Below are 20,712 nucleotides of genomic sequence, written 5' to 3'. Positions count from 1 at the left end.
AATAATATCAGTCTTTGTTTATTCTAAATTCCTTGATGTTTTGGAAATGTAAATTAGCTCAGCTGAAAAGGCTTTACACTGTTGGTCGATTTGTTATAACATCTGGTCCACAACACTGGTTAAAGCATTGTTCCAATTGAAAATGCTCTTTACTTCAGAATAAAATTTGTCCTACAGATGATGATAAACGGCCAGGGGGTAACACGTCAGCCACTCCCCTTTTTTCTATTAATGTTTTACTCATTGTACATACATTTATTTTACTATGACTTGTTTGCGCATTAACTTTCGCATTTTTCCCTGACTATTTGCACCCTGAGTGTTCTCAAGAGCTGCTGTAACAAGTAACTTTCTCCATTATACGATCATTAAAGTCTTCCACCTCATTCCAGACTGTATTGTCCTTTCAACAGATCAGAAAAACAACTCTTCAACAAGTCCACAATCTCAAATACAATGCTGCTGCATGTATAAACCAGCTTGTGCCGAGTGTTGAGTGCTTTCCAAAATGACGGATAACTTCTCAGCTCTTGCTCAGCAGGACAGAAGGAAATCCCTCTCTCATCTCTGGGTGTAGGAGGATGAGTGTCCTCCGCGCCTCCTCATCTTTATTCACGGCAGGAGCTCGTGTCGCCCGTGCACTCCCAGGGATCAGCTCTCCTCTGTCCCGCATGTCCTTCCGCGAATTCCTCGCTAATGGAAACACGGTTCAGGGGCTGCAGCTGGAGTGCATTTGCCACTATAACACCAGCAGGGTAGTAAAAAAAAAAAAAGGTGGTGTAAAACGCAAAACATAAGAGCTTTTTCCTAGTGTAAATTTGTCAACGGCATGCCTTATCTTTTTTTATGACAAGAATGGAGGCAGGAGGTTGCAGGAGATTGGACTTGGGACCTAAACAGCCAGAGGGTTTCCAGGTGCATGCTGGGATATCATTGTGGGTGCATTTTTTGACAGTGGCACCACCGTCGCCTTTGCTTTTTCTCTTGGGTTTTTCACTCATTTAAAGCCACGCCATGAGAGATTCCAGAGAGTTAATCTCAAGATCCATTAAACCGTTGTTAAACACAAAACAAAAACATGCCAGATACCAGATATGCTCTCAAGGCTCAGCTGGTCCAGGTTTTACAGAGCAATCAATATAAAGCGTTGGGAAGGGAACATCTCCATGGATACCAGCTGACAATGTCCCGCTTCCAACAAAGTTGCATGTCAGGTTTGACGACTGAGGGGTCTGAGAAGTGACACCTGCTTTTTAATACCCTTAAAGGAACAGGCCACCGTTTTTACATACTGAGAAATGCTCTTACCTGAGCTTAGACAAGTTGATGCGTACCTGTCTGGTCTTTGTGTGCGCTCAGTCACACAAAAAGACCAAAGATGTTGTTTGCATTTGGCCTCTCCCAGTATATTCCTATGGCTCCAAACGGGGTAATGTTAGAAGCTACCACACTCTTCCACGGGCACAAAGGCCAGACAGGTAGGTATCAACTTTTCTAAGCTCAGGTAAGAGCATATCTCGATATTAAAAAAAGAGTATGAATGGGTGAGTGGGTCCTTGCTGTAAAGCGCTTTGAGTACCTAATGTAGGTGGAAAAGCGCTATATAAGTTGAGACCATTTACCATTACCATTTATTACAAATTATGGAATATCTCAGCACCTATAATGAGCTGAAATTACCACTTTTTTCCCCAACAAGCAATCTAAAGAGTTAGTTAGTTAGTCTCTGGGCCCGATCTTGTGCATCAAAACGGAAACTATAGCGTGACATTTTGCGCTCAGTCGGAGCGCACTTTGTGATCTTGCCACTCCAGACTTAGCGCATTTAAGTGGGTGGAGACACACATTTTCCTCCAACCAGATCGACTCCGCGTCCAGGAGAGTGGTTGTGTGGAGTGAACATGTGCTTTTGTTTTGCTTCGCGTTCACTACAAGCGCGGGCATATCCGCGCCACAGCGGATGCTGTGGCTCTTTTTCTCTCGAGACGTGAACATCGTTTAGCTCACGATGGGGTAAATAAAGTTTTTAGTTTGACCTGTGAGAGCCTAAGGCTTAAGAAAGAACGCAAGACAGCGCAATGTAAACGAGGAAGTGAATGTCAGCCGTGTTTCCATCAGTGCAGTCACCTCCTCTTGTGACGCCCCCTCACAGGTGGCGGAGCCAAATGGCACATATAGCGCCGCCACTCGGAAAATAATTCGCCAAGAGCCTGCTCCGCCCTGTGCGCTGCCACAAGATCTGGCCCCTTGTGTGTTACTGTTTTTTTTTCTTCTTTCCTCTTGCATTGTAGTGAGTGAGGTAACGTATGCGACAGTGTGGAATACAAACCAAGCACCTACACAAACGTAACAACAATGGAGGGAGGAGAGAAATGGCTGTTTTCTCATTTCAATTACTATTACTAGTCACTATTTTGAGTTTGTGTCAGCATTGTTGATGTTTCTGTTGAAATGCATTTCCAATAAAGGGAGTAATGGCAAAACAGGTTCTGGCAGGTTAGGTATGTTGAGGCGGTGGTGGTACTATCAGCAGCAAATGAATGTAACTAATAAAGTAACTTGTAATCTAACTTAGTTACTTTTTAAATCAAGTAATTAATAAAGTGACTAAATTACTTTTTAAAGGAGTAATCGGATATCAGTTATCAGATTACATTCTCAATGTACATGCATGTAGCTTCTTGCATTCACCAACTCAATGCTGCAACACTATTATCACTTTTTGTTCAGTGCCCATCTTACTTTTAACTTAAGATTTTATTTTTCTGGGAGAAAGACACTCAGAAGAGGTTACAGCAGGTGGACTCGAAACTCCGCACCGCCTGAAGGCTCGACTGTGGCTGAATCTTGTAATGACTTCCATGTTTGAGCGCAGTGGCATGCTGGGAAAATGTCAGTGATCCTGAAAATGAAGGAGTGGGTCTAGCTGTCTAATAACATGTTCAATTCTGTGCGCGTGCCATGTCTCAGGATGTTTTCCCAAGCCGAGTCCTGTCACCGAGAGTTTGTGGACTTTTTGCACCCTCAATTTTGCACCAGGAAGGGCAAGGTGCAACCTGAAAGAAATCAATAACAATCACTGTACAGTTTGACACACAAGATGATTCATATTGACTCAAAAGAGGAAAAGTTGACATGTTCTACCTGTGTCCGTGTTTCCTCTGGGTGCTACATTTACGGCCATCAAATCAAAACATGCACAACAGGATAGGACTGCTCATCACAGGTCGGCTTAACAACATTGACTCATGTTTTTTTTTTTAAGCAGAGGGCAATGTTTCCCAAATGAAATGTGCAGCAACCATAAAATCAAAGAGATGTATGCTGTGTGCAATCTCCTTTAGTGCAGTACACAATAAAGCACTCAATACGACATGTGCAACATAATGAACATGATGTTATAATTGAATCAAAACGTAGGGGCCCGGAGTAACAGAGGATGCCAACTTGTGTCATGGCCGTGTCTAAAAGCTGCTTTTATTTGAGATGACAGGAACAAGGTTGTGCTAATGCCCTCATCCTGGGGTCAGATGAGCAAAAGACAGCAGCACTGGATTCATTTTGCCTCTGACCATGGGCAACAATTATGTCAAGAGTGAACTTTCGAAACTGTTCGGATAAAGAAATCCGATTCCACCGAGAAAAAAACCTGTAAAGTGAAGGGAGATGCAAAACATAAACTGTGCCGTCGTCCAGAGCATCTTTAACAAGTTTGTCTAATGCTTTATGTTGAAGCAGGTACAGCAGAGTGGCTTAGCTTAAAACAAAAAGCAAAAGCACATCTTAGCCAAGTTGGTCTTTCATTTGTGCCTTTCCCATTAGAGTTGTAACGAAAACCTAGTGCTGCAGCAATTTAGATCTGGACAGTTTTTATTTGACTCATAAACCGTTTCTGACACAAAGCGTATGCATAATCTTTGGATCTTAATATTCTATTCGAGCACTAATTTGCTGAAGAAAACAATCTTTTATAGTGGAATAAATCTTACATATATATTTAATTTCAGGGTTGTTTAAAATGTATAGCTTTATTTAATTAGACCCCTGTAACACGAATGTTTATCTGGTTATATCAGCGGGGAAAATAAACCACATTCAATTTAGCTCTGATTAAAGCGTCTTCTCAATAAACCTTTGCCAATTTGGGCAAATTGTTGGATAATGAGCTCAATTAAAACCCAATCTCCGTGCTGCCCACATTCACAATAAACCTGCTAATCTTGACCGGACTTTGGGACAGACAGCTCTTTATCTGAGTTTTGTCATTTTAGTTTTTTTGTTGTTGCTGCTAATCTAAGCACCACATACACGGCTAAATCACATGGCATTTTCCGTGCGGGCCGGTCGTGTGCCGTTTCCAGCACCTGTCAATATCTTCGCGGGCGTTTTCATTGATTAGCTGCTCCAGGTTGCCATTGATTTTGTACAAATTTGCACTGTGTGAGAGCCCAACTAAACTGAAAAGGACATGCTCTTTTTCCTTACGGTAATTTCAGCTGTGCCCCTTTGAAAGTCCGACCGGGCGCCTGACCTATTGTTGTGGGGGTTGTCAATGTGGCCGTTTCTAAACGTGACTAAGACACTGTGGGCAGAGTTTGCATAATCAACACAAGCACTGGCAGTGATTTACGTATTAGTCTTAACTTGTGTGTTGTTGCAAAATGGTTATGTAAAGGTTGGAATTCTGTTTAACCAAAAATTGAGCTTCGCTTCATTCATGTATGTTTCCGTAATCCTGCATATTCAATTTATTTCCTCATGAGATCAAAACATTTGCCAGATGTTGTGGAGCTACTATGTGTCTTTAGTTCTAGGGTTTGACATCAAGAGTAAACACAGCATTGTTTATTTTCCCTTCCTGTTATTTTTCTCTCTCACACTTTTATATTTAGCTTAGTCAAAAGGCCATACTTTCTTTCTGGTACAAAGAAAACTGTTTGAGAGCCACCAATATTATGAGCTGCTGGTGAAGAAAATGTGGGAGTATAGTGTTAAGTTGACCTCAGTTTATGTAATAGGCTAATTTCGCTGCCTTCAGGGGCTCTTGGCTTTTGAGCACAACGAATGCCTAAAAGCCCTTTCCCCCCATTTGGTGGATTTAATACAAAGGGTGATACATTATTGTTTCTACAAAATTTCCTGCATTGCATAGGCCTACCTACATGCAACAATGTAAACAAATTAACATAGGATTTAAACATGAGAGAGAGAAAAACATATGAAGCTACAAGACGTCCTATTGATCACTGGTAAACAACTTCATGAATGTAAATACTGATTTCTGTCCATGACTTGGAGAGGTGCTGTCCCTCTTAGCGTCAGTGCGCATGGCACAAAGACCCCGGAGCTGTCCTGGTGCTGAACTGCAGCCTGTTTACTCTGGGCAGCGTATGGGCTTTACTCCTCCGTTTACGATTACTACAACTCCAATGTGTGTGCGCCGTGTCACAGTGATGGGATGTTGCAGTCCAGAGAGCGCATGGGAGAGTGATCTAATCGCCGGCGGGATGTTGCGGTGTGTGTTGTTAAATGTCCACATGAAGGCTCCGTGCGCAGTGCACAAGTGAGTTTATCCCGGAGCGTTATTCTCTGCGGTGCATTCGTCTTTTACCTGGGGGTTTTCAGCTGTAAATGAATCACGAGGATTCAGGGTTTTGTTTTGGACCGGTTGGATAACCCAAGCTGCAGTCCGCTTCAGTTCAACTGCATTGGCTCAAACATGAATGTGTAATGAAACTATGCGCCGGCTGCTCTTCCTCACAGACTCGCGGGATTTACGCTCATCCACAAGTGGCTTGTTTGACTCCAGAAGTGCCCGGAGACACGGGGCTGGCGCGAGCGGAGTGGATCCTATGCGTAACACAAGTGCTGAGTTGAGGGGAACACTTGGAGCAGAGTGAATGCCTTCTTCGATGTTGAGCGGGTCGCTGTCCGACGCGCGAGTGGTGCTGAAATTTGGATGATGCCTAGCCTGCGACTGCAAGGCTGTCGTTCCCTGCACTTAAACGAAGACAACGGGCGCTTTGCGCTGCTCGCAATCCTCATAGTAGTGTACCTGCTGTGCGGCGCTGCGGTCTTCTCTGCCATAGAGAGGCCGTCGGAGCTGCGGGCTCACGGCCGCTGGAACGGGACGCTCCGCAACTTCAGCGAGACGTTCAACATTAGTCTGCGGGAACTCAACTCTTTTCTGCGGGAGTACGAGGCTGCTATCGCCGCAGGGATCCGGGCAGACGCTCTAAGGCCAAGATGGGATTTTACTGGAGCTTTTTATTTTGTTGGAACTGTGGTGTCGACTATAGGTGGGTGACCATTGCACCATTCAGTCCCCAACTCCCCATGCACAAACATCCACCTGGGTAATAGTACTTGTTGAAACTGTTCGTCTAATTCTTAGGGTACATAAACACATATTTTGAAGGATTTAGTTCTGCCAATTAGAAGTGCGCCTGAGGCATTTTCCGTAGAGATATTGTATTGTTATGGAGACTAACCTGGTTCTATCCGGGAGGTGTTAAATGAGCATATCATTACCGACACTCAGCGTCAAAACACTGGAAAAATCCATGTTCCACTGGACTGCTGTCTTCCACACTTCCATACAGGCAGCTGTTAAACTCCGCCATCATGTTTCATTTTGGCAGACAGACTCTTTGCTTGTGGGGCAACATCTGACTGCCCTTCCATTTGGAGCAGTGTACTCTTTTGGCTATAGGACAGCACCCATGGGTCCACTGTTTGCCACATTTCCATTCAGACAGCATGAATATGAATGACAAAGTTCCCTGGTTTAACATTTACTCTTGCGATAGGTCAGAAAAGAGCAAGTGTCCCTCGTAGGGCAGCCTGGGGCCATGTGCCCCCCTGCATTTTTGATGAGCGACTCTTCACCAAACCTCTCTCAAACAACAGACAAACAGTGAGTGAGTGTCCGAGTTGAGCACAGGTGATCATTTGAGCTGACAGCCCGACCTTGTCTTTGCACACAACACAATTTTGTATCTTAAGGAACCTAAAGCATTTAAGATTAATTGAAACCTTGGCACAATTATCATCCCTCTGCCAACAGGGACAAAGGGACTTAGGAAACACATTATAAAAGCACCTATCAGCAGCAGCAGCAGCAGTGCTCAGACTCACAGCAGACACACGGCTCTACACTGCTCTCTTGCATGCAGTGCCTCTGTGGAAGACAGTTCTGTTTGTGTACACTATATTTGCCTGTTGCAGTTTCAAAGCTCCAGTTGTCAGCGCATAGACTCCCCTGACAGGCGCCTCATCTGTGCGACTTCGCTGACTCAAGCTTAAACTGAAGAGAGAGATTAGAGTGGGAGAGATTGTGCGTTTCTCTCTTGTTTTTCTCTTTGTTTGGTCTCAGATATTTCTTTCTGGAGTCACGTTTCTGCTGTTCTCATTGGCTCCTCCTTCAGACTTATTCATTTTTTATGCATGCTTGTGAGCTGATGACTTTAAATGGATTTGGGGCCTCCCTCCACGACTCTATCATAGTGGCATCCCCAGTGCAGTGCGCAGACGCTCCTCCCTAAGCCTCGGCTCCAGCTCTGCTGCGGATTCAAATCTGCAGTGACGCTCGGCGGCTCTTGATGTCTCGATACAATATTACTTTGAAGAATGCAAAGGAGAGAACATCCCAGTAGGCACTTTGTTTGTCAGCGCTTTTAGTCTGGGGGTGTGGAAATCTAACACATGTAACAGACCTATATATAAACAAATTAAGCAGCAAGTTCTACGTGTGTCTTTCTGGGGAGTAAAAGGTTGCTCTTGTCAGTCTATCTTTCAGCAAGGCATCTGAGCTCTCAGCCTGCTTTTTGAAAATGTCAGTCCACTGTAGAGATGAGTGAGGACTTTAGGAAAAAGGATTGGTTATTGAATACACCCAAGACAAAGTGGAGTAAAACGAAAACAAAGCACAATCAGGAATGTAATAAGAGACTTGCTCAGAACTTGGTGGTGCCCATTGAGGAGGTCGTGATATTAAATTTTGGATTGGCTCACAGTCTTTCCAAGTCATCCCTGTTACTCTCCCTTGTGTTTGAAGTATTAGTACTCAATTGTAGTAGATACGTGTATAGGCTCTGTCTCAGTGGCTCAGTGGTTAGAGCCTGTGTGGCCTCTGGAGTTGTCATTGTGCCTGTGTGGCTGCAGTGCTTGTCCACATGCAATGCAAATCTTACCCATTACTATACTTATCCAATGGCTCCTTGCAGTGATATTGCTCTGTCCTTGGGCAAGACATTGAATCTGCCTTACCCCCCATGTCTATGTACCTTACTGCATGAATGCGAAACTGATCATTTATCTAATTATTATTACGCGTCAGCTCTGGTTGTTCTGATTGTACTCGAGGCTCTGCTTGAGACCCGCAAATTGTTGTCATTTTCCCAGTCACTCCTGTGCCATTATCTATAGTGTGTTTTTCATTTGTTTTGTTGTTTTATGCTGCATCAGAAGTGTGCCCTCATCCATGTGCGCAGTATTCGAGACGGTTATGCAATGTTGTCTGGCAAAACGTATCAACCAGAAGAATCCTGTCTTTACTTGGATGCAAACTGGCAAAAGGCTTATCACGGAGGACAGCCGGGCTCGGGCTCTCCATCATTTCAAACACTCTGTATCCAAATTTGTGCACAATGACTTACAAGTGGGACAGCTTATTTCCATTTGGAAGCGCTCATTGTGCAACTTTTTGGAGGGAAGCGTTCTGAAGATCAAAACACTTCTCCCAGGATCAAGTGCCCGTCAGTGTGAGAGTTTCAACTTGTCAGGTTTGAGTGCTACACGTCAGTAAGGTGCCCTCTAACATGTTGGCCAGCTGTAGGTTTGTTTTGACAGCCAATCATTTCTAGGGATACGCTGTGTCCTCTTCGTTGGCCCCCGGCATCAGCCGCTGCAGCTTCTTGCTCCATCTCACTCATAACCGCCCACTCGCGAAAGTCACAAAAAGCACACTTTGCAAATAGGACACTCGAACAAGAACAGTGACTCTTCTCTCTGTTTTAAAGCATGATTAAACTTCATCGCCTTTTACAGTTTATGTCTGAGTGGGGAGGAGTTATTGGAACATGAAATCACGTTAAACTCTGGCGCAGTAGGGAGATGACAAAGCCCATTTGTCAGCTATATGTGGGCAGGTACTGTCTGTCTCTGTCATAAGCCTCCAAGACCGGGATGACATTTATTTTGTTATGTACATTAAGCGCCTCATAGGGACACAGCATTGCATTGCCTTGCGTCATTATTGTTTCCATGAAGTCGTTAAAACACCAGCTTTCAAGACATAGCACTTTCAAATGATCCCTAATGATTGTCAGCAAACTCCTACAAAGCGTCTTAGTCAGAGTTGGAACTGTAACAAGTTTCTTTTGTTCGAGGAATTTGCGTAAATACAATTTGGGGATTTTTTTTTTTCTTTCTTAAAAGCTCATAAGCAGAAGGCCTGGAATAAATGTTCTGGTTACTCAGTGTTTGCACCTACATTTAGGTTGGTGACACATGATAGTGAAAGTTATATTAAATTTAGCAGTGAAAAATAAGTAATCGAGTAATGCGGGTAAAAGTAACAGTAAAATGTAATGTGTAATAGCAGCAGCTGTCAGGGAAGCACATACGTTCAAGCTGAACTTGTGCAACCCTCAGAATAGTTGCTCGAATATAATCTATTAAAGCAGTTCTAAGTAACTTGATTACCTTAATAAATCCTTTTCGTAGTCCCTCTGGAGGTGATGCAAGTGTTAATGGTGTCTCCACACTTGCAGCTCTCCCTGTTCCGACTCGGAGGTGCAATACACACTAATGGAATCACGAAGAAGAAGCTAACAGGCTAACGGGCAAAGCTAACTGTGGGCTAGCGCCACTTAAAGGGGCTAGATGCAAGTTCACCATTTTACGCTCTCTTCTGCCACCTCAGGTCATACGTGTAACTGCAGCTTCTATATTAAGCTTGTGCATGACGGCAATTCGGACCCGAAGTAACACGTTTTTGAGTGACAGTGCAGGACTTTAGAGGCAGTTGGGCTCATTCTACACATTAGGACATTGTTGGAACATGTAGGGGGAGGAAAATACATAATTTTAACATTTTTAAACTCCGTATAGTCCCTTTAAACAGTATTTACAGCCAGGTTTGAGTGAAAAATAATAATAATCTCCATTGTGTAACTGGATGTACAATGTCCCTCTCTCCCGTTGTCTTTTCTGTCAGCGTAGTGTTTACTCTCACGGACAATTAATAAAAGTGCTGCCGACACCTGCATCTAGGGGTATGAGAGTAATAACCTAAAACAGTGGCCAATCGTTTTGCAAAGTGATCAACTAAACTCAGATTATCCAGTATTTAGGAGTGTTCTTTCTAAAATATGAAACATGACTCTGAATCGGAAATAATTCCAAGCACCTCCTCGTGTTCCTCAATAATTGTTCCTGTTCTGCTACTGCTAGTAATACTACTTATTTATATACCTCAGATTGTAGCATCCTCTGATCGCGAGTTTTTGTTTGTTCTTTCTCGACGCGGCGGCAAATGCTTCCAGGAAATCACTGTGCAAGCGAAGATTCCCTGACTCTAATGCTGTTGTTGTGTAGGTCTTGATTGACACGGTGTTTTGCATCTGTCTGTGTTGTCCTCGGATGCACCTCCCACAGGTGTCAGCGCCTCCCTCCTACAGCCCGCCCTTTGAACTTCCGCGCTATCATTAGGCCATTACGCAACATCGCTCAAAAGTTGGCCGAATCTCCCTGAAACTAAATTACGATTCAATATAAAATCACACCACCTGGACGGATCATCAATCAAGTTTAATACATTTTTTCTTTATCAGCAAAGCCATACGGGAATCATGTTTTTAATAGCAGAGCCAGCGTGTGTGAAAAGACGGTTTTACTGCCAAACTCTTAAATCAAGTGGACGGACTTCGCCTTTTGCCACGTTACAAGCTGTATTTAAATTATTCAATATGTTCAAGTCCCCAGAAAAAAAAAAAAGCCTTAAAATCTAAATAAAACAGGAGCGCAAAGTGGCTATTGTCCCTGTGTCTGGGAAAAGGAGATTGTGGGTGCAATCTGAACACAGTGAAACAAGAGGGTACATTGTTGTCTATCTGTGAATGCCTGAATCCAGTAACATGCCTATTAATAGATTGCGTTCGCGTTCTGGATTAGAATGAGTGTTGATGAGAAAGTTTCAGATGGAAGAAATGGGTTTGTGCTTCAGTGTTTATATTTACGTTTTTGAAAGATGCATCCAAACGGAAATCCACCAACTGTTGGATAATTTTACATCATTAGGGCATTGTCCACAAATCTGTCATATTAAAGTTAGTCTTTTCAACAAACAGCAGTAATATGTGTGGGGTTAATTAAAGTCGCCGCTTTTAGACACTGCTGTGAGAAACACATTTAATCTAAGGTCATTTATGCTCACAGAGAAGGCTTTAAACCTCTGCAAAATGACACTTAGAAGCCAGATTCTACAATGTTTTTTTTTTACCTCATTAAAAATCTTTAGGTGTTTTAGATTAGACAGTAATGATATCTATTAATGGATATAGTCTGTAAAGGGATTGCACTGCAGTGTCGTGTTGGCTTCTGTCGCTTCCGTTGTAAAGCGTAACTGCTGAGCTCCATCTGAAAATCCTGGAAAGAGAAACTGAGGCTTAAGTTTAACAGGAAAAGAAGTCACTATTTTACATATTTACCATCTGTCCACGCAAGCTCTACACTCATAAAGAATCCTTTTACTGCCGTTTTACTGCATCTGATTTTTTTGGTGTGCTCCGCGTGATATTGGCTCATCTTTTTTTCCACATTTGCTGCTAGAATTTTTATACTTCCTCAAACCATGTGTTTGGACGCATCATTTTGCCTTAGAAAAGGGTCACTGCGCTTTGGTCGCCCACTGCTCAATGTTACACCAGCGTCATAGGTTAAAGCAGGGGTTTTTAAACTTCTCTGGCCACGACACCCAAAATCACTCAATTAGAATAATTAGAATAATTAGAATTCCTAATAATTAAAGGTGCAAAACATTTAAAATCTGGTTTAATGTTCCTTCGGACATTTTATTTTGATTATATTAAGAATTAACATTAAGATTAATTCTTAACAATAGTGGCATGAAAGTGCTTAAAGGGAGTGGGAATGGGATACAAAACAAACAATTACAACAAATACACCAGAAAGTTATATATAAAGGCAATTAAAATCAGTCATTACTAAAACAATTACATGAACTGTTAAAACTGTTCTTTAGCCTATATATAAAATCAGAGAGTGAATATTCAGTTGACTTTTAAGATCATATGAAACTCCATGTCCTTATACACAGACGAGTAAACCTAAGGCTATTTACACTATATTCTGAATAGCCTCCATCTGTAATGCTGCTTCGGGCAATAACAGTGAAAGCTAGTTTTTCCTTCGGAATAATTATTTCCACTGCATTATGCCATTTTTTTACTCAATCTTTTTACTGTCAATATGTTGCTTGTGGGATATTAACATATGGGTGGCATAGTAGTACAGCAGTTAGCACTCGTTCTTCACAACGAGAAGGTCTGGGTTTGATTCCCACCTGGACACGGCCTTTCTGTGTCTGCGTAGATTTCCTCCGGGTACTCCAGTCTCCCCTACCACTAAAAACATGTACAATAGGCCAGGATGAATGAGAGTGTGTTTGAGGGTGCACATGGGAGACGACGGATGAAAATGGGAAATTAGCCCAAGGCTACAATCCGGTGTGGCTTGTTCATGAACATGCACTGTCCGTACTAAATAAACCAAAAACCAAACCAAACAAACATTCTTACCACAAGAAGTTACTTCAAAAAGTCAAGCCCATGGTATAAACTCAGACCTTGGACCACTCTTTTATTCCAATTACCATGTACAAGTTTACCTATGCAAATGCCTTCTTATGCCCCAGTCCTTACAGTAAGTCCGTAAATCCCATGCAAACCCACACTGAACATGATCAGCACTCAAAGCCTCAGCACCTCTCTCAGTTCAGTGGGTGTTATCTCTATATTCTTTCGCCAATTTTAAAAGTGCTGAGGTGGCTGGGCTGTCTCCCTACGCCACACACACACACACACACACACACACACACACACACACACTTGTAGACTTATCTGAGCTTGTCTGGCTCGGGTCCATAAATCTGGTGAGAAAGCGCAAACCAAATGTGTTCCCTGCACTGTACTGTTAGCTCTTCTGAGTCGTGTGTCAGCTAGTGTTTTTTTTTGTTTTTTTTTCTTACAGGACAATGACACATCAGACTGGCAGATCGTGTGATTTGACATTTAGACAGCATGGCTACAGAAATCAGGCTGCACGCTCCACTTTGATGTGCAGGTCTTAGTTAGATTAGCTGCTCGGTGCCGGCTCACTGGGACAAAACCATCTGTGTTGTGGTGCGTCGTTATGAAGGGGCCGATGACAGAGCAGGTGGGAGGGAGAGGTTTGCAGAATTCGGAGGCACTGGAGCACACAGTGGAGATGTTACAGGCGACTTGTTCCTGCCTTCTGTCTCTGCCTCGCGCACAGTCACTCCCTCGTCTACGCCTTGTTTTGTTGCAGCTGCTCGCTCGTAAATTGTACCAGACAGTGCTGACTGCGTTTTAAGAGGAACAATTCAATTATTTTCTGGTTCTAAAAAGTGGTTATAGGGCTGTGGTACCTGTGTGTTAAATCCTGTTAAATGCAGTTGTGCTTCATAACTTATCTAGTTTTGTTTGGCGCACGCTGACATGAAGACACTCGACTCTCCTTCCCCACACACTTCCTCAGCAGGCCTACAAGATAAAACAATAAAATAAGACATTCAAAACTTGATGTATCGGCTACAATATTGCTGCAATCACTTTCACCACTGCAAAAGTTCAGACAAAGTTGGTAAGCAATGAGTTAGAAGTGTCCATGTTTCTTATTTAGAAAAAACAAACTCAGCTCAAAACAAATGAACTCAGGCCTGTTCACCACAACTGCCTCTAAAATCCTGCACTGTCACTCAAACAGCTGTTACCATCATGCACAAGCTTAATATAGAAGCTGCAGTTACATGTAAGACCTGAGGTGGCAGTAGTGAGTATAAATGACCAACTTGCATCTAGTCCTTTAAGTTAATGTTAATGTGCTTTTTTAATTATTATTAGGCCCGAGCGGCCTGGCAGGGCTCGGGCCTATTGTAATTGTACGGCAGTGCGCGGAGCGCACTGAAGAAAGACGTGCGCATAGCGCACGTCCCGAAAAGAGCGCGCAGCGCTCAAGAAACAGAGCGCGGAGCGCTCCCCATGCATTAGACAGTAATGGGGGGACTCCCGGCACCACGCCCTGTCCGGTGAAATTGGCGTGTGCCGCGAAAGCGGCACATTTGTAACTGCTCGTGTGAAAAAAGGTGAAAAATCCAGTGAAGGCGCAACATTGGCAAGAAAGTAGTCGATGACGAGCGCAACGCGCTCGTCATCGACCATGGCCACTTCCCAGTGCCCAAAACACCACTAGAGTGACTCAGGGCATTAAGGCCTATCCAATGATATAGGTGTTTGCCGCGAAAGCGGCATATTTGTTGTTGCTCGCACAAAAATCTGAAAAAAAAACGCATTAAGAAATATTGGCAAAGAAGTGGTAAAATACGAGCGCAACGCGCTCGTATTTGACAATGAACCTTACGGGTGGGTTACTGGACGTGAGACCTTTCCGACGATATAAATATGGGCCGCCGGAGGCGGCGCTATATTGTTATTGTAAGGGTTTTTCTTATTCTTATTATTATTATTATTATTATTTTTCCTCTCCCCCAGAAATCCACTTTCCCACCAACGAAAAGTCCTGAATTTTTGCCCAAAATTCAATTTGGTGAAAAGAAAAAACTTCACATCTCCAAATTTCAAAAATTCAAAAAAATGGCGCGTCAGCGCCCCCTGGAAAAACGACGTTAACATTGCGGCCTATGGCCGGACCCCCCAAAATCCCGAAAAACCCCAAAATTTTAGTTCGTCGTAGACTAAAAAAATTCGGCACAGTGATTGGTCGCATGAAGCCAGAAAAAAAAACATATTACGCGGTTGCTAGGCAACCATCTGTATGGCGGCCATATTGGCCAGAAGAGCAACGTGGCGCCGAAGGCGCCTTTTCATGCCCTCGCATTTGAACGAACTCGTCCTAGGGCGTTGAACGCAGCGACTCCCCGGTCGCTCCAGATCATCTACACATGTGGGGCATTAAAAGTTATTAAAAACTTTCTAATAGGATTTCCGGTTTTGTCATGGCAACGCCATGAATTTGGCGTTCGTTTTCGGCGTTCGCCATCGCCTTCAAAGAGTCATAACTCGCACATACTTTGGCCGATTTTAGTGAAATTTGAATCGTTGGTCGAGTCGTGGGCCCCGGATGTTTTGATATGGGAATTTTGAAAATGGGCGCTATAGCGCCCCCTGCAGAGCACCGAATAAAAATGAATGGAGGAAAAAAAGTAAACTTTGTCGTAGACAAACAAAATTTTGCACAGACATCCGTCATGTGACCCTGATCAAAAAAGTCAATGATGACCACGCCCATTTTCCCACCGTGTTGCCATGGCAACGACCCGATATAAAGTTTGGCGTAGCCAAACCAAAATTGGTACACACCTTCGTTATGACTTTCCGAACAAAAAAGTACATTACGTGGTTGCTAGGCAATCCACACAAAGTCGGCCATTTTGGGAAATATCGCGTGATCTGGCGCCGAAGGCGCCGTTTCTTGCCTTTGCTCTTTTATGAACTTGACGGAGGGTGGCAGTGACAGTGCAAACACGTAAGGCGCAGCAGTGCCCCCCGGTTATTGCGGTGGCGTGCGACGGCGTGCGCCAACCGGCCAACGCTGCTCGCGAGGGCCTCTAAATGCCGCTTGCGGCTTTAATTATTATTATTATTATTATTATTATTATTATTATTATTATTATTATTATTATTATTATTATTATTATTATTATTGAGGCTGTATTATTAAAGGATATGTAAATCAGCCAGATAGAACAATTCAGTGATTATACAATATAACATGGCAATAGAGGCAAAAGTCTGAGGAGGTGTTACCAGTTTAATAGAGAGACAAAGCCTCCCTAGTCTTTGCAACATGTCCCAGGTCGCCCCTGGGCAGTGTTAGGCAGTACCTGAATACTTGTATTCAGAATACTCCTTTAGAGCAACTGTATTCTGGTAAATTTACTCTTTCAGTTTAGGGTATTTAGAATACAGCTACTTTCTTAATATCAAAGGAATACATTGAAGTGCTGAATTATTACAGTTGAGGTCCATAATCATAAGAAAGAGAAAATCAAATCAGCCGGGGAAAAGTTTATTTCTGGAGATATTTTTTTTTCTAGTTCATGCAGTTCTTATATTTGAAGAGTTACGTGGCGCTAGGCTTGTGCTAGGCTTGTGCTAGGCTAGTGCACGAAACACGTCAAATATAAGAACTGAATGAATTACAAAAAAAATATCTCCAGAAATCAGCAACACTCTGGATAACTAGGAAATGAGGCCCTATGTCAAAAATCCTGAAATATCCCTTTAAGGCAAGTATTCAGCATTCTGCAACTAAATACAATTGCAAAGTATTCTCCCCAACCCTGCCCCTGGGGTCTTGTACAGCTGGGACCCGTCAGAAAAAAAAAAAATCCACAGGGACCTTAAACACTTGTGCCACCTCAGCTATTCATGTGGATGTCGCTCTGCAACTCCATGCTCATTAGCCTGTATTTCTAAGGAAGCACCGAATGAATTTTTGGTTGAAAATCACCTAACCCATAATAAAAGTGACCTTTACAATAACAATCTCTAGAGAGAACAGACATCATTTAACGGACAACTGCGTCAACCATTACATATTTTCTCTCAGCAGCTCGGCCATCTTCATTCATTTGTTTGTTTATTCTCTGTAATCCACTCAGAGAAACCTATTATTGTATTACTGTACTCCTATTCCTGGATCAATGCGTTTATATTAAGCTCAAACTCATTTCCAGTCATTTTGCCCGAGTCATTTGAAGTTGGTCACTGGACTGCCTCTCTCTCTCTCAGATGTGCTCTCCTCAGATCTCCCGGGCCGCTCTGAAATCACACACTCAGAGGAAATGTCACCGTTAAAAATGGAAAAGCGACTCGGGCCTCAGTCACATAAAAGGCAGCTCTTCAGTGCGCCTGCCCGCTGCTGCTCGGACACGAGTTGTTTTAAGCTTGACCCGAGATCCCCGGGAGAAAAACAATCTGTCTGAATAGGGTGACGAGCGGAAATCAATTATTGTTTCATCTATATTAGCGCTTTCATAAGTGCTGTTTTAATTTGACATTTGCGGTTACATAAACAGGAAGGATGACTGCTTTTGTGGGATCAGGAGTGATGCAGGAAGTTCGCCTCCAGATACTGGTATTCATGTAACAAAAAAAAGTTTCAAATGCCGTAGTGTTTTATAGTATGAATACTTAATTGTTTATCAAAGTTTAGTCTTTAAATTGATCATATACAAGTTTGTCCTCTGTGTTTGACCCATCTTTCAATGCCATGAAGCAGTGACGTACTGTATAATAAACAGTATTGGGCAAGTTACTTCAAAATTGTAATATATTCTGTATTAGTGACTATAGCTTTAAAGATGTAATATGTTTGTATTACATTATACTGTTTCAACAATGTAGCTAAGTTACACTACTTTGAGTTACTTCTGAGTTACTTTTGGCAAAAATATAAAAATATCCATCCATCCATCCATTTTCTTCCGCTTTATCCGGGGCCGGGTCGCGGGGGCAGCAGTCTCAGCAGAGATGCCCAAACTTCCCGATCCACACACACTTCCTCCAGCTGTTCTGGGGGGACCCCGAGGCGACACCAGGCCAGCTCGGAGACATAGTCCCACCACCGTGTCCTGGGTATAAAAATATGAAAACACTAATAAAGGCACCGCAGTCAGAGATTTCCTTTTCCTTTGCTTTCCCCCCATTTTCCCGTGTTTTGTTTTGACGACGTTTGCTACAACTGCAGATCTTATTCCTCAGTGTCCAACTTGATTTGTTATGCTGCGAGATTGGTATTTTTTTGTTCAAGTCAAGTTACTTGAATTATAGTGACTAATATATTCCCGTATTTTGTTTAAAGGAATACGCCACAGTTTTACATACTGAGATATGTTATTACTTTAGCTTAGAGGAGTTCTTTTGTACCTGTCTGGCCTTCACCCGCGCCTTCTATCACGTAAACACAGCACAGACAGCGTTAGCATTTAGCCACTCCTCCTCTCCACTAAAGCTCCAAACGAGGTCAAGATAAAAAGCAACCAAGCTCTTCCACATTTTCCCTGTTTAAAGGGACTATACAGAGTTTCAAAATGTTAAAATTAAGTATTATCCTCCCCCTACATGTTTCAACAATGTCCCAAGGTGTAGAATGAGCCCAGACATATTTACCACAACTGCCTCTAAAATCCTGCACTGTCACTCAAAAAGGTGTTAATTCGGCTCCGAAGTGCCGTCATGCAGGAGCTTAATATAGAAGCTGCAGTTACACGTATGACCTGAGGTGGCAGTAGCCATAAAATGGCTAACTTGCATCTAGCCCCTTTAAATATGGTTACGTGAAGTGTTACACTACAAAAGTATAATTACACAAAATTAAACAATGTGGATTTTCTAAGCGGATAAAAAGGGGAACTATATTGTAAGGCGTAATAATACCAGGCGCAGTTCGGCATCTGCACAGTAAAGTCAAAATATTCTGGGCAAATTTCGAACTACTAACTGTATTTAAATAGGGAAAATGTGGAAGAGCTTGGTTGCTTCTATCTTGACCTCGTTTTGGAGCTATAGTGGAGAGGAAAGAGGCTAAATGCTAACGCTGTCTGTGCTGTGTTTACGTGATAGAAGGCACGGGTGAAGACCATACAGGTACAAAAGAACTTGTCAAAGCTGAGGCAAGAACATATCTCAGTGTGTAAAAACGGTGACCTATTCCTTTCAGTAATATGGCATATTCCTTAGTTACTGAAAACAGTAATATATTTGTGTAACTTGTTTGTAATACGTTACCCGCAACACTAATAATAAAGGATCCAGTGTCATCCCTCCAAGTTCCAATGACCGTGATTGGCAGGCAGATTTACCAATCAGAGAAACACATGGTCTGGGTGTATCAAAACAAACATGGTGGTTTGTAAATGCAAGCACAAATGGATGAAAAAAGAAAAAAAGAATGAATAAAAATCACACCCGAGTATGAGTAAATAAACATGGGCTTCCGCAGAATCAGAAATGACCATACAGTTATCAGAGATGAGTGTATCTGAAAATCTTCAACACTGAGTGACATGGTACAAATTTCTGCAATTGGATCACTGCCAAATTTGTGGGGAAAAAATGTCCCTGACGTTCCTGCTTTTCAATTGAAAACAGAGCTGCTCGGTCACCCATCTCCAGATCTTATTGTGGTTAGTACTATGTAGCTGAAGGTTTTAGCGAGCAAACCAGTAGTGCACCAATAGGACACCCACCCAGACACGAGAAGAACATATAAACTCACCATGTCCCCATGCGTAACTGGACTATTATGCATGTGTGACAGGAGGTCATACATTTACTTTTACTTACTTGTATAACACAATAACTGCGGTGTTGAGCACTTTTCCAGAGCACAGCCTCCTTGTGAACTAGACCTCTGATTAACAAGCATTGATAAATCTTTTGTGGCTGAAGATGCTGCGACGGTACATTTTGCCTTTGTGTGAAAGTTAGAGCTCTAAAGGTCACACAGCAGCAGCCCTAATGTTTGCGGATGGCTTTGAGCAAAAGTGCTGAATTTATGCAACTCTGAATTGATGTCTGCACCAAAGCACACAAGGTTGTCAGTGATTTTGTAATTGTAACCTGTCTTAGATACAACCAGGTCATAGTAAGAGCGCAACTCAAACAGCAACAAAGTTTACTTATGGGTATTAAAAGGTAATCACCTGGAGGAGGATACCAGGAAAGGCACAGTGTCCTCTGGAATGGTGCTGGTATCACTGGGTGCTGGCTGCAGTGTGTTAGTGGGGGCGAATGAGGCAGATTTATGGGCCTCGATGACAGAGTGCAGAGGTGTACACAGCCATTCCTTACCCCAGAGTTAACGAAGGTGGGATTTATTGGATCCCAAGTTCCTCTGCAGGTCCACACCACACAGTCACAGAGCTCACAGACAAATGGGAAAAACATCGCCAATGAGCCGCTTTCCAACAGCTGCTGATTATGTGCCTGAGCTGCTCTCTCAGATGGTTAGGTTAACGACTAATTGTGGGATGTGGAATTGGCTAAATTATTTATTTTGTGTTATTTATGAATTGGGTCCGCATGGAGCAATTTGCATACTACAGCATGGAGCGGAAAACCTCCAGTCAAGTTTCCTTGGATGTATCTCAGAGGAATAGTTCCTATGGCACAGATGTTTTGGTCTGTCTGTCCACACATCATTAATTTATGTGAAATATTCACTCTGATATCTGCTATGAACGCAGCTTTAAGCTTCATCAACACCTGACATCTCCCTTGGATTTACAGCTAAAGCAGTAAACCTCCATTGGGGCGAAGCATATCGTTAGAGTTTCATGAGCCAGGATAGGATGGGACAGAACACAGTGGCAGCATATTAACTACAGTAGGATCATGAGAGCAGGAAGTCAGTGAGACGTGATTT

General features: G+C 42.8%; 1 protein-coding gene across 1 annotated transcript in view; it reads left to right on the top strand.

Annotated features, from left to right (window-relative positions):
- The first annotated feature begins 5,104 nt into the window (after nt 1-5,104).
- The window catches only part of kcnk12 (potassium channel, subfamily K, member 12), a 28,289-nt gene continuing 12,681 nt past the window's right edge, over nt 5,105-20,712 (top strand). Inside the window, exon 1 of the mRNA XM_079560538.1 lies at nt 5,105-6,299. Within this exon, the coding sequence (XP_079416664.1) occupies nt 5,960-6,299 (340 nt within the window). The 5' untranslated portion in view covers nt 5,105-5,959. The remainder of the gene's footprint in view (nt 6,300-20,712) is intronic.

This window comes from Gobius niger (genome assembly GCF_951799975.1).
Source record: "Gobius niger genome assembly, chromosome: 7".
Classification (NCBI taxonomy): domain Eukaryota; kingdom Metazoa; phylum Chordata; class Actinopteri; order Gobiiformes; family Gobiidae; genus Gobius; species Gobius niger.
The sequence above is the reverse complement of the archived record's forward strand: the minus strand, read 5'-3'. Positions and strand labels throughout refer to the sequence as shown.